Consider the following 12,645-nt stretch of genomic DNA (forward strand, 5'->3'; position numbering starts at 1 on the left):
CTCGCGTGAAACAAATATAAAGAATGAAAAAAAGACAGAGAAGAAGAAAGGTTTTGGACATTCTGCAGACTTTTTATGGGGTTAAACAACCTTGGGACTTGTCTCCTCGCTTGTCTGACAAGGCACAAATCTAATAATCTATCAACAAACTTTTAGTGTTGTCATCTAAGCTGTTGGGTATTTCCAGACTGTCACACCCCCACTGTGCAGACTGATGAGGAGGAGGGCGACCCCGACAACAAACGTTTGTCAGTCCTGGAGACGATTAACGCTTGTGTCTGATCAGTCTGAGGACGCTAATTAAAAAAGGTGTGACACGGTGCCTCTGGGGAGGTCAAGGGTTGTGTGTGTGTGTGTGTCTGTGGGTGTGTGGGTGTCAGAGCGCACAGCACACACACATTCACGTACATACTGAGCTGCACACATGCCTTTGATGTATGTTGGCCGCAATTTGTTGTCTTCCAGCTGTGAGTCTTTAAAACCCCAGGACAACTTTACACAGACTCAGACGCAGCACATGACCACACAGAGAGAGGAGGGGGTGGAAAAGGAGGAGAAGAAGAAGACACAAATTAAAGGAATAGTGCAACATTTTGGCAGCTCTGCTTTCTTGCCAAGATGTAAAGAGCAGTTCCACTCTCACATCTGTTGGTAAATATGAAAATAAAAGAGACGTCTGGCTCTGTCCCACGTAAAAAAATATCTGATGATCAGCAACTAATTAAATCATCAACCCGAGGGAACACGAGTGTCTGCAGTAAACTTCAGCTGGTGGTGATGGCCATTGGCATCCATGCAGCCACTTTAAATACCAGGACTAATGTTATCTGAGGACAGAGGAAAATAAACACAGGAAAGGGACTTAAATACCATCGTTGAGAGGGGGAAATAAATAATCAGGATTCTGTTGCAAACACACAAGCTACATATTCTTTTTGGCTGGAAACTGTCTCTCCTCATATTTCTCTTATTGTAGGGCCCCTTTTTTTCTTTCATCTCTCTCTCCATCTGTCTGTACCTCTCCTTCTCCGAGAAGAAAGGAGGGATGGCAGGCGAGGAGAATGTAAACATCTAGAGGGAATATTAACGACAAAGGAAAAGCAGATCCTCTCTCGTAGCTCCAGCGTCTTCTCCTCATTCCCTGAAGACAGACTGAAAAAAAGAAAGACCCCCCCCACCCCACCAGTAATTAGACAGAGCCCAGAGGCCACAAGGTCTCTTAGCCCACAAACAACAAGATTGTTTAAAGATGTTGATGTAAACAATTAGCAATACACTGAGCATATGTGGAGGGACATCTGGGTTTGTGTATGTGTGTGTGTGCACACCCGATATCGCACGTTGTAATGAGAAATGTGTGCATGTTGTAACATCGTCGTGAAAGAAATGCAGACACACAGGAAGACAGCTGTGGAGATGAACATCTGGGCTGGGGGTTGAGAGAGCGAGGGGTGTGTCCGTCTTGGTTTGTGTGTGTGTGTGTGTGTTAGTGTGTAGAGAGAGATAATCTGATTCTGTCCCAAAGGAAAGCTACATGGGCTCACTCACAGTTGTCCCTTCGTTCACTAAACTGTGGTTTTGCAAGGCAGACTGAGTTGGATGACACATGTGGGAAACAAAGTTCCGCAAGTCACAATCATCCATTTAAAAAAAGAAGCTCAGCTACAAAACGTTTGTGGATCCATCAGTTAATTTAATTCATCCTAATTAGTGTTAAACAGATGTTTGTGGAGTCCCATCCCTCGGGTCATTGTGTCAGTAAACGCTGGTGACTGGAGGTGGGTGCTGTAAAGGGTGAGAAGTCTAAACATGAATCCCAGCGGAGCGAGTGATGAGAGAGGAAGGGAAGGAGACACAGGGAGGAGGAGAGGGGAGGTGTGAAGTTTAAATATGAGGAGTGAGTGTTAGAATAATTTGAGGCTGACTGCGCACACAGGAGGTGACGAGCAGAGCCGAATAAAAGTCACAATTTTATGAGGATAAAGTCATATAACGAGAAAAAAGTCGTAATTTTACAAGAATAAAAACTTACTCCTACAAGGATAAAGTCGCAATATGAGAAAAAAATAATTCCATGCCATCACGTTTTGTCCAAAGCCCTCGTTTTGAAGCAAAATTGCAATGGTTTCCTTTTAGACTTTGTCCCTGTCTGTCTCACACTGTTGTCTCTTCTCTTTGTCTTCAGGTCAACACGTTCCAGGCAGTAATCGGATATGATGAGACGGACTCGTACGCTCTCTTCCTCTATCCTGAAGGTGGCCTGAACTTCTTTGGGACACGACCCAAGGTGAGGTTTCTAGATAAAAGGCTTTTATTGAGCTTGGATATTGTGCGACTACAGTCAGTTTTACTGTCACGCACGTTTTTTACACTATTTATTTGACTCTGCTTCTCTGCTTTTAGGAATCCTATAATGTTGAGATCGAGCTTCCTGCTCGAGTTGGATTCAGCAGAGGAGAAATTACATATCTGATCTTTTCCCGGACGGAGGGACCTCACTACAGCGTTACAGGGGACGAGCAGAGTGTTAAAAACCTTTACCAGTAAGTATTAAACTTCCTTTCAAATCTAGAACATTTCTTTAGTATTACTAATTATTTTGGTCCAAGAAATATACTGCAGCCAGCCACTAGGGGGTAATGGAGACGCTTTGGTTTCACTTTTTGTGGAGCTATCATGTCGTCCATCTTTCCATAGAGTCTTTGATCCAAACTTCAAACTTAACTAAGGCTCGTTAAAGCTAATCTTAGAGAAATGGCTGAGTGTTGTATTTACTCTTGTTTCTTTCTCTCCAGGGTTGGGAACACAGGAATACCAGGAATATGGCTTTTCCACACTGGGAACCGTTACTCTTTCGACAACATTGTCCCTGCGTCCATTGGTGGCCTCCTTGCCACCTCACCAACCGGAGGCCTCCTCCTGGTAATTGTGTTGTTCTCATTTATCCATTAAATTCTCGGTCATCATTTGTTCTTGTGATAAAATCTGCAGAGAACTCCTCTGATGTCGAGTCATGGTTTGTGCTTCTAGGACACCACCACCCCTGAGTATAGTGAGTTTGACGACTATCCAGACAACACGTTTGAGCCTGATAACCAACCGGAGGACGATTACCCTCTGACAGGGGAGGACCCTGAGTTCCAGCCAGCCCCTGCTGGTGGTGACCGCCCTGAGTCTCCTCGACCAGCGAGTCCCGACGCCCCCTCCTCACCTTCAGAAGACACTGGCCGCCACATGTCGCATGGCAACCAAGATGTACCATTGACCTCTGACCCCAGGTACAATGTTGAGCCAGCAGAGAGGCAGTACGTTCCCTATAATCCTCCAGAGGCAGTGGTAGAGAGAGGCGCTCAGCAGGAACAGCAACCACAGGTAACATTTCCCTGAAAGTATTATTCCTATAAAACATCTTTAAAAGTGGCAGACAAACGTTTTTATGCTTCTCAATAAAAAATTTATTTGGTAGTTTTTAACTCCGCCAACGAGGTTATGTTTTCACCCTACTGTGTATTTGTTGGATTACGCATGCAGTATATATTTGAGTTCAGTTCTTGAGATTGTCCCGTGTGGCAAAGGGTTAACAATAGCTGGAAACCTAACTTATTGCAATGGTTGTGAAAAAAGAGAGGAATTTTATACTGACAGTGCAGTCAGAGGTTTGTAGTAATGATTTGAAATTGCAGTCACTTTTTTGTCAATGCTGAGGTTATGGTGGAATGCTGTTTTGGAGACGTTTTTGAAGAATAAACAAATGCTGGCAAAAGTGATGATCATGATACTCTACATACTGTATGAACAATTTGTAAAGTATGTGCAGATCACAGCATCTGGAGAGAGTTAAGAAGTCTTGGCACATATTTGAAGCTGCAAGCGTGATTCCCCCTGTATCTGCCTCTGTAGGTTCCTCTGGAGGTGGTGAACGTGTACCCGCCTCACAGAAATGAACCACGTCTTTCCCCCGGAGGTCATGTGGTCAGCGTGGACGAAGAGGACGTAGATTTTGACACAGGAGGTAAGAGACAAACCGAATGCACATGCCAACAAACAAACCGTATAAATGCATGAATGGACGGTGACTGGGAGAGAGAGGACGGTAAGACTAGCTCGCCCTCTGCTGCGGGGCGGCTCAGCAGCTGGTAGTACAATACTGCCGTTGTGCTGGGCAGCTCCCAGGTGTGTGTGTGTTCAACACTCCCTCCTCTGCTCCAACAAGCCTTTGCCATAAATAAGAATGTGTTCTCAGTCTCTCCCAGTTACAAAAACATCCACAGGACCACTCCGTAAAGTTTAACTGTTTTACTTAGCACAAGAAATAACTAGAACACAATTATTCCTCTCCAAAGTCATACAAATTAGTTTGTGTGTGTGCTGTGTGGCTCCTCTTCCCTGTTTTTTAACTGCTTTTAAACATTTAAATCATCCCACACACACGATAAGCACAAAGAATCTATAAATATGAACAACCTGTAAATCCTTCTGCAAATAGTCCTTCCAGTTACTTCCAAATAAATGCACACAAGCGTTTTACATACTAACTTACATCCTCAAGTTGGAGTCATGAAACACTAGAAGAAGACGTACCTGTCAACAGATAAAGTGTTTTCCAGAAATTAATGACAGCAAGTGTCTGCACAGTACATATAATGTACATATGTATAAAAGTATATAAGTAACATGGATTTAATATTCATGTAACTCAGATAAAAAATAAAAAACATTGTAATACCGGTATGCTGTTTTCCCTCCCTTCCCTAATCCCAAAACAACTACCTGCCAAAAAAGATCAAAACAAAAATTGTGCAGGATCCACGTGGTGATCTGAGTCATTGCCGTCAGGACTGATCATCCTCGACAAGTTTCATCATCAGTACGAACAGAGAATGTTGCACCTTGTTCTCATTGTTAAGCCCTATGGGGAAATTGTGATTTGTGAATATGGTCTCTATTTAGATCCTGGTCTTTTTTATTGATATTTATCTGAATCATACTTTGGTATAATTGATGTTAACTACATATTCAGTGTATATGTGAAGCATAGTAATAATAAAAATGTCTCCTGCTCTCTCTCAGTGATTCAATACACCACAGAGAATAAGGAAACCTGTGCCAGGTATGTGGAAACTTCATCTGATGTTAACAAAATCTTACAATTGTTCAAAATCTCCATCGATAAATGTGAGTGGTCTCTGTCTTGTTGCAGATTCCAGCAACAATGCTCCCAGAATGCATTTTGCTCCGATTATGCCACCGGCTTCTGCTGTCACTGCCAACCTGGCTTCTATGGAAACGGACGCCACTGTTTACCTGAGGGTAACGTTCATGTTATTCCTATTTTTACTTTAATTATCCATTTATCCATTCACATGTTAAAGTTGTTTTATCGTTACTGTCATTCCCGTGCTGCTCCTCCAGGTGCGCCCCAGCGCGTGAGCGGCAAGGTGAGCGGTACCGTGACCGTGGGTTCGACTCCAGTACAACTGAACAACATTGATCTGCATGCCTACATCGTGGTGGGAGATGGGAGAGCGTACACCGCCATCAGTGAGGTAGGATCAGCAAAAATTAACTATTCAATTTTATTTATATCTGCAATTTGAAATGTAGGGTTTAAGGATTTATATTGCATCATCGTGTATCCAGCCAATATCTACACACCTTGCTTCTGTTTGGGTCGAGGGATCTTTTTTAAACTTTCTGCTGATTGGTCAGGTACCTGAGCCAGTGGGCTGGGCTCTGATGCCAGTTGCACCAATAGGAGAGCTTTTCGGATGGCTGTTTGCTCTGGAGCTGCCCAACAGCCAAGCTGGGTTCAAGACTGCAGGTAAACAGTTTGTGTCTGTCCGTGTGTGTGTGTGTGTGTGTGTGTGTGTGTGTGTGTGTGTGTGTGTGTACAAACTGCCTTGTACATCTTGACTCTTGAGCACATCTGTGCACAGATGAGGAAACTCCTCTACAGCCAGGATGTTGTGTGTGTATGTGAGTCTTCAGTCTCCCAGCCAGCTGCATGTCTCCAGGGATGTGATGTGATATCAGGCTTCCACCTCCCTGTCTAATAGGAAACAGCTGTGTGTGTGTGTGTGTGTGTGTGTGTGTGTGTGTGTGTGTGTGTGTGTGTGTGTGTGTGTGTGTGTGTGTATAGATGTATCTATTGCAGACATTCAACTTTTTACCTCTGCCAAGAAGGGTATATGTGTATTGCGTTAGTTTGTCCGTCTCTTAGCAGGATTGCAAAAAAACTACAGAACCCATTTTAGTGAAACTTGGTGGAAGGGTGTGGAACGGACCAAGGTTCAATTCAATACATTTTGAAGTGAAAGCGGATCAATTGGCAGATCCTGGTTTTTTCTTTATTATGGCGAGATAAGCGGTTAGCCTAGGCAGAGGTTTGCTGTACTTTGTTTTTCAAACTAAAGAAGTATTGGTTGGTTGATTGATTGATTGATTCGTTGACTATATGTGTTTCCAGGTGCTGAGTTCACGCGTCGTGCAGAGATAATCTTTTACCCCGGCAACCAGCATCTGTCAATCATTCAGACAGGACGTGGCCTTGACGACCACAACCACCTCACGGTGGATACTGTCGTCAGTGGCAGCGTGCCCTTCCTACCTCCTGGTTCTGAAGTTTCCATGAACCCCTTCAAGGAGACCTACCAGTACTACCCATCCGGTAACAGTGACAACCACAAGACATGAATACTTGATATAAATTTCCTGGCGTCTTTTCCCTGAAATAATTTTTCTCTTTCTGCAGTCGTCACTTCCTCGTCCGTGAGGGAATTCTCAGTTGTATCGGCAGAGCGAGGCTCAGAGTCCTTCTCCTTCCAGCTCAAACAAAACATCACCTACCGCGACTGCACACATGGCAACCGTGGGGCTGCCCTGGAGACGCTGCAGATCACCATGGAGAGGGTGTTTGTGATGTACGTCAAGGAGGAGCGGATCCTGAGATACGCCATCACCAACAAGATCAGCCCAGTCGGAGGTGAGTCAGTCACACAACAAACAAACTGTCTTTACGACCACGGGGCCCGGTCAGTGGAAATGATGTCTTCAATGTGAATATCATTAAGAATTGACTATCTGATTGACTGCCCGAGATTAACTCCAGGCCGTCACTGTCAGTCATTAAGTTGAGAACGCCTCCTCCAGAGACCCGACTCGCCTGGTAATTGTGTAGAGCCGCCACAGAAACCTCAGCCAAACCACGGCACAGAGTTGAACAGAGTTTGGCTTTCAACACATGCTGCAGGCTGAGGGCATAATGATACATTGAAACCATAGAAAAACAATGTCATGATGTCCGGGGTTACCCTCTGCTGGGTTTATTAGACATACGACACCACTGTGAGGATTACAACGCCGTGACTTACACAACAGCTGACTGAATACGAGAAGGGCTTGGATTGCTCATGCTGATGACAGACGCACAGACAGTGTGTTGACACCGACTGATTTGAGCTGGTTAAACAGTTAAATCTGAACAGAGACTCAAAGAAAGAAAGAAATGAGTGTAAAGAGAAAACTATTACTTTGTGGGGCCAGAACACAAAACCAAAGCCACAACATTTTCTGTGGCATTAGAACTTTGATAGGAGGTTAACCGCCGGATCCTGCTGATCGTTCAAAATCAGTGTCGATGCAATTTTGAGGTTTGTTTTCTCGATTTTTAAATGTCTTTTTCAATTTGCCTTTTACAGGCACTTGCATGATACCCACATGTTTTGTATTATTCCTGTAGGAAAATCTCAGCTTTGTGTCTCTACAGAGTATTAGAGACAATTTTATGATAAATATTAAATAATATTATAGAGATTTATAAATATGGATTTAGACGCATAGATTTATGCAAATATCATTATCCTAAGTGAATGTGATCTGTCACGTCTCATGCTTCACATATCATCTCTGCATTTGTGTGAATGGCTGCACACAGTCTTATTGGATGTATCCGTTTATATTTATGTTTTCATGGTTGTTCACTCTTTATTTCCCCCACGTGAACGATAAATCCAGCAAGTCACAGAGACGAGGAGGATTCTCCAGTTGAGCTTACATCACTTGAACTCATCTTTTCTCCAGATACCGACAGAAAGACTGTGCACATGTGTTTTGTGTTTTTCTGTCAGCACACAGTGGTCATACTTTCTTTATCTGATGAGAACCAGATAGACAGAGAGGCAGAGATGAGAGCCCTCGAAAGATGGAGAGGAAAATAAAGAGTTTTAGACAGAAAGAATGAGAGGCTGGATTTTTTCTCTCTCCGTGTTTTGAATTCAGACCAAGTTTCTGTCATTTGGACGTCAACACGTTGATTAAGAAGGTTACGAGGACACGTCTCGCACATGCACATGAACACACACTGATAAACCCAGTGCACAGCTGGAAGAGCTTTTGGGGATCAGGGGTTTTGTAAACACGGGTTAAGTGGTGTGTGTGTGTGTGTGCGTGTGCACACGCACCCGCGTGTTTTTACACTTTCTTGGAAATAATATCCCAGCCAATGACAGATTTTTTTAGTGGGGGGTTGCCGGGCAGAATAGCTGCCCATTGATGTCATGAGAATCTCACGAACTGGTAGAACAAGCGAGAGAGGGAGTGGGTGAGAGACCGAGAGAGTTTGACAGAGAGAGAGAGAACGACCAATGAAAGTCAAATTCTTTCATCACCCCCGCCGATGAGTTTTCGTTGCTGTCCCCCCTCAGGATTAAAATGGACACAGCAGAGGCCGAGACGTCCTGCAAGAGCAGAATGAGTAACATGACCTTTCAAAGTTCTATTACTCAGACTGGACATTACGCGCCTCTTGCATTTTCAGTCTGCCCGCCCTCTGAGATGCAGCTTTCACCACTTTAAACATCATACTCTGGTAAATTTCAGGTCATTCCGTCGTGTTAGTAAAAGTCAGTGGTGACGGATAATTCTACGTTGCACTCAGGGTGGTTCCTCGGAATCCAACGATCGCCAGTGCACCTTGGTCATCGTGTAGCGTTATTACGCCCCTGTACCACCAGTCTGTGTATGTATACTTGCACTTAGTACATTTTGGACGGTCCTCACTTTTTCAAAGGCCTGTTTGAGGGTTTAGACTTGGTTTTTGGCTTGTGTGTGTGTGTGTGTGTCCGTGTTCTCCACCCCTCTCTCCCGCCCGCCTTCTCTCGCTCTCTTTCCCTCTCTCGCTCTCTCTTTAATTATCCTTCAGTCTTCTCTACCGTCCATGTGCATGTTGCATCTCACCCTCTCATCTCTCTCTCTCTCTTCCCGGCCACAATCAGCACTTTGAAGAGTCTTCTCTCTCTCTCTCTCTCTCTCTCTCTCTCTCTCTCTCTCTCTCTCTCTCTGATAATGAACCAAAATTGCTCCTTGGCCTCAGGAGATGGAAGCAAGCTGTCTCTCTCTCTCTCTCTCTCTCTCTCTCTCTCCCTCTCTCTGTGTATTTAAGTTAGTTTAGGTGTGTGTGTGTGTGTGTGTGTGTGTGCTGCTGTTTATCTGGGATTATGACCCTGATGGTTAAGTCAGATAAACATCATTAAGTACAGATATATTCTTCATGTTCATTTTATTCCCTCTCTGATGCTTTGTGCCGGTGCGGATCGACACACACATGTCGAAACTTTGAAGAGCTGGATCCATTATAAAGATTAAATATACAACAATTAATTAAAATGACCTGTTTTATATTTTGACGACTTGTGTACTGACATTATCCAAAATGTCTCGAACAATGTTTAAACTCAGAGAAACATCTGTGGTATCCTTTACGCCTGAGTCATGCAACTCCCATGATCCCATGCTGCTTCACGAAACTACGGATTTTGTTATTGTTTTGATTTGGAGACGTCTTGAGGCCAAAGTTACATATTGTGTGTTTAAAGCCATTTAGAATTAGGGGTTTTCCAGTGAAATTAAAAATTTAAAAATTACAAAACCATACAAATGTTCAGATGAATAATGTTTAGATTAAAAAACACTTGAATCCACCACAAGAAAAAGAAAAATAACAAGTCCAAATGAGTCTTTTATATTCTTTTCAAATGAATTGTTTTCTTTCCTCTGCTTTGTTTCTCTCGGATTTTCCAGAAATGAGTCTGAGGGCTGTTGTTTAAAATGTCTTGTGTGTCTGAGCCATGCGTCAGTATCAGGGGGAAACTCTGAACACACATCCGCTCACTCATCCCTCCGTCTGTGTGTCTCTCTCATGTATGTGTGTGTCTAACCTTGTCCATATGTTCAATATTGAGAACATGAAGGGAGGCATTTTCTGAGAGGAAACCGCTCTATGGGAATTTGTCTGGAGTGATTTTTACATGTGCGTCTGGTTAGGCTGTCCTGTAATCATCGTTGTAATCACTGGACTTTAACTGTTGAATAATCCACATCTCAATTCACCTCAGTTCAGGACATGTGGAGTGTTGGAGAGTCTGTGTGGTAGATTTTTCTTGACCTGTGTCTCCCACACAAATGTTTCAATCATGTTTAGTAAAGTAAGACTTTAAAATGCTGGACAGTTACTCACTATAAGACGTCTTTTAACACGGTTGCATCCCTGTTGTACCTGGGTCTTCATGTCAAAGCAATCTTTCAGCTGCAGTTGTGCATCTAGCCGACAGACTTGTTGTGCCTGTGTGTCAATGATGTCATCTTGTCCGTCTCCCGTCTGTCTGTCTGCAGCTGAGCCAACAGGAACAGAAGTGATCAACCCCTGCTACGCCGGTACTCACGACTGTGACACCACAGCCCAGTGCATCCCACTAGAGGGCCAGGCCTTCCAGTGCCAGTGTGCGACTGGTTATAGAGGGGACGGACGCAACTGTTACGGTAACTAGTCATATATATTTAGGTGTATTTAGATTTTATAGTGCGTTCAGTCAAAACCCTCTTAAATCCTGCTCTTAAACTGAAAGACCCCGCTATTAATAAAGTTAGGAAAACCCCCCTCTCATGATATACGAGCACAAAACATGTACTGTTCAAGAGCCTCTCTGGAAATACTGTTATTGTGCTTTCCTCTATTCTCACTCAGACACTTACACACAAACACATGCAGACAAAGGTAAAGACAGTTCAAGGCTGCGTGTCTGTGTTTCGTCAACATGTGTCCAGTAGACGTCAGGGGTCAAGCACAGGCTGGATGTAAGAAATCATCTGTACCCTCTCTCCGTTCTCTCCTCCCACGTCTCCCTCCTCATCCTCCACGCTCATTTAACGGGGACTTCTGGGCCTTTAAGCTGGTGCAGGGCCTGTCATTAGCCCAGCAGCCGGTCTCTCTCTCCTGCTGACAGCACTAGGAAAGCCCCAGGCTCAGCCTCAGTTCCCATGGCTGGGCCTCAGCAGCTCTCTCTGGTCACATGGTCTATGTGTGGTTTTTGTCCACTGTCTTGCACAATGTAGTTAAAGAATCCAGGTGAAGGGCGCATGTTATAATAACACAAACAAGCAGACGCTCGATGTACACACACTAAAAGCACCAGTAATGACCCTTAATTACAGCTTTGACAGACGCACTCTGTTGTCATATAGGGGATTCCTGCTTTACAAGCCATTGAGCTTACATCTCACTTCCTCTCCTTTTCCCTCACTGCAGACATAGATGAGTGTGCCGAGGTCCTGAGTTCTTGTGGCGCTCACGCTCAGTGCATGAACCTACCTGGTAGCCACCGCTGTCAGTGCCAGAGCGGCTACGAGTTTGGCTACGACGGACGCACCTGTGTTGGTAAGTTGCAATGAGTAAAGCAGGCACAACTTCAGAAAACTGCAATATAGGTCATAAATCAATAAAGCTTAGAGAGGTTATTAAAAGGAGAAAATATATGTACCATTTATTTACCATAAGTCGCCCTTGTCGTTGGTTGTAAGTTGCACTTTGTCCCCTAAACTGCTTTTTCCCAAATGAGCTGAACCTCAGGAGGAGACCCACATATTTGTCTGAGCGCAGGAGTAACATTTCTTCCATAACAGTGAGGCACAGCTGCGAAAGTGGGAAAACACAGCAAGAGGGGAGGATGGGTGACGAATGTGAGAACAGGGGTGGGAACCAGAGGACTAGTGTGAGAACAGGAGAGTGAGATTAGACAGGACAGGGGGTGAAAGTGAACAACAAATGGAGCAATGACACAGTGTGTGTGTGTGTGTGTGTTGCTTTGGAATGTGTGGAGGAGCAAGGTCCTGCCAGTGTGTGTGTCCTCCCTTCACCCATCAGTGTGAACTTTTGATAAACTGCTAAATACCCTCCCACCTCCCTCCTTGACTGATAGGAAACACTTTGCATAAGGTCTTAAAATGAACCAAATACTGATAAGATACAACTGAGTTGAAGATTTGCAGAGGTAGCGCGGTTTCCAAATTTCAGCACATCTTCCCGCATCTGTCGACTTGTGTAGATGTGGACGAGTGCAGCTCCTCTCCGTGTCACGTTAACGCCAGATGCATCAATGGACTCGGATCTTTCCAGTGTCAGTGCCAGTCCGGTCTCTACGGTGACGGCTTCTTCTGTTCCCAACAGGAAGGTCAGTAAATCAAATATAGAGATTTTAACTATCATGCTCACATTTGTATTCAGATAAGCAGTAGGAGATTTTTTCACGCAAAATAACTCGTGAATGGAAAGAATCTGAGGGATTTACTTGAATATGTAAGAGTGTTGTCGCA

At 44.1% G+C, this 12,645-nt stretch overlaps 1 protein-coding gene across 3 annotated transcripts in view; it reads left to right on the plus strand.

Moving 5' to 3' along the window:
* The window catches only part of nid2a (nidogen 2a (osteonidogen)), a 33,602-nt gene that overhangs the window by 9,280 nt on the left and 11,677 nt on the right, over positions 1 to 12,645 (plus strand). For all 3 annotated transcript variants that reach the window (XM_069520684.1, XM_069520686.1, XM_020104615.2), the window contains 14 exons: positions 2,186 to 2,287; positions 2,404 to 2,543; positions 2,796 to 2,922; positions 3,031 to 3,372; positions 3,901 to 4,012; positions 5,071 to 5,110; positions 5,201 to 5,310; positions 5,413 to 5,546; positions 5,710 to 5,821; positions 6,467 to 6,667; positions 6,752 to 6,982; positions 10,669 to 10,815; positions 11,582 to 11,710; positions 12,378 to 12,503. In XM_069520684.1, the coding sequence (XP_069376785.1) occupies positions 2,186 to 2,287; positions 2,404 to 2,543; positions 2,796 to 2,922; positions 3,031 to 3,372; positions 3,901 to 4,012; positions 5,071 to 5,110; positions 5,201 to 5,310; positions 5,413 to 5,546; positions 5,710 to 5,821; positions 6,467 to 6,667; positions 6,752 to 6,982; positions 10,669 to 10,815; positions 11,582 to 11,710; positions 12,378 to 12,503 (2,053 nt within the window). The remainder of the gene's footprint in view (positions 1 to 2,185; positions 2,288 to 2,403; positions 2,544 to 2,795; positions 2,923 to 3,030; positions 3,373 to 3,900; positions 4,013 to 5,070; positions 5,111 to 5,200; positions 5,311 to 5,412; positions 5,547 to 5,709; positions 5,822 to 6,466; positions 6,668 to 6,751; positions 6,983 to 10,668; positions 10,816 to 11,581; positions 11,711 to 12,377; positions 12,504 to 12,645) is intronic.

This window comes from Paralichthys olivaceus, chromosome 24, assembly GCF_024713975.1.
Source record: "Paralichthys olivaceus isolate ysfri-2021 chromosome 24, ASM2471397v2, whole genome shotgun sequence".
NCBI classification, from domain to species: domain Eukaryota; kingdom Metazoa; phylum Chordata; class Actinopteri; order Pleuronectiformes; family Paralichthyidae; genus Paralichthys; species Paralichthys olivaceus.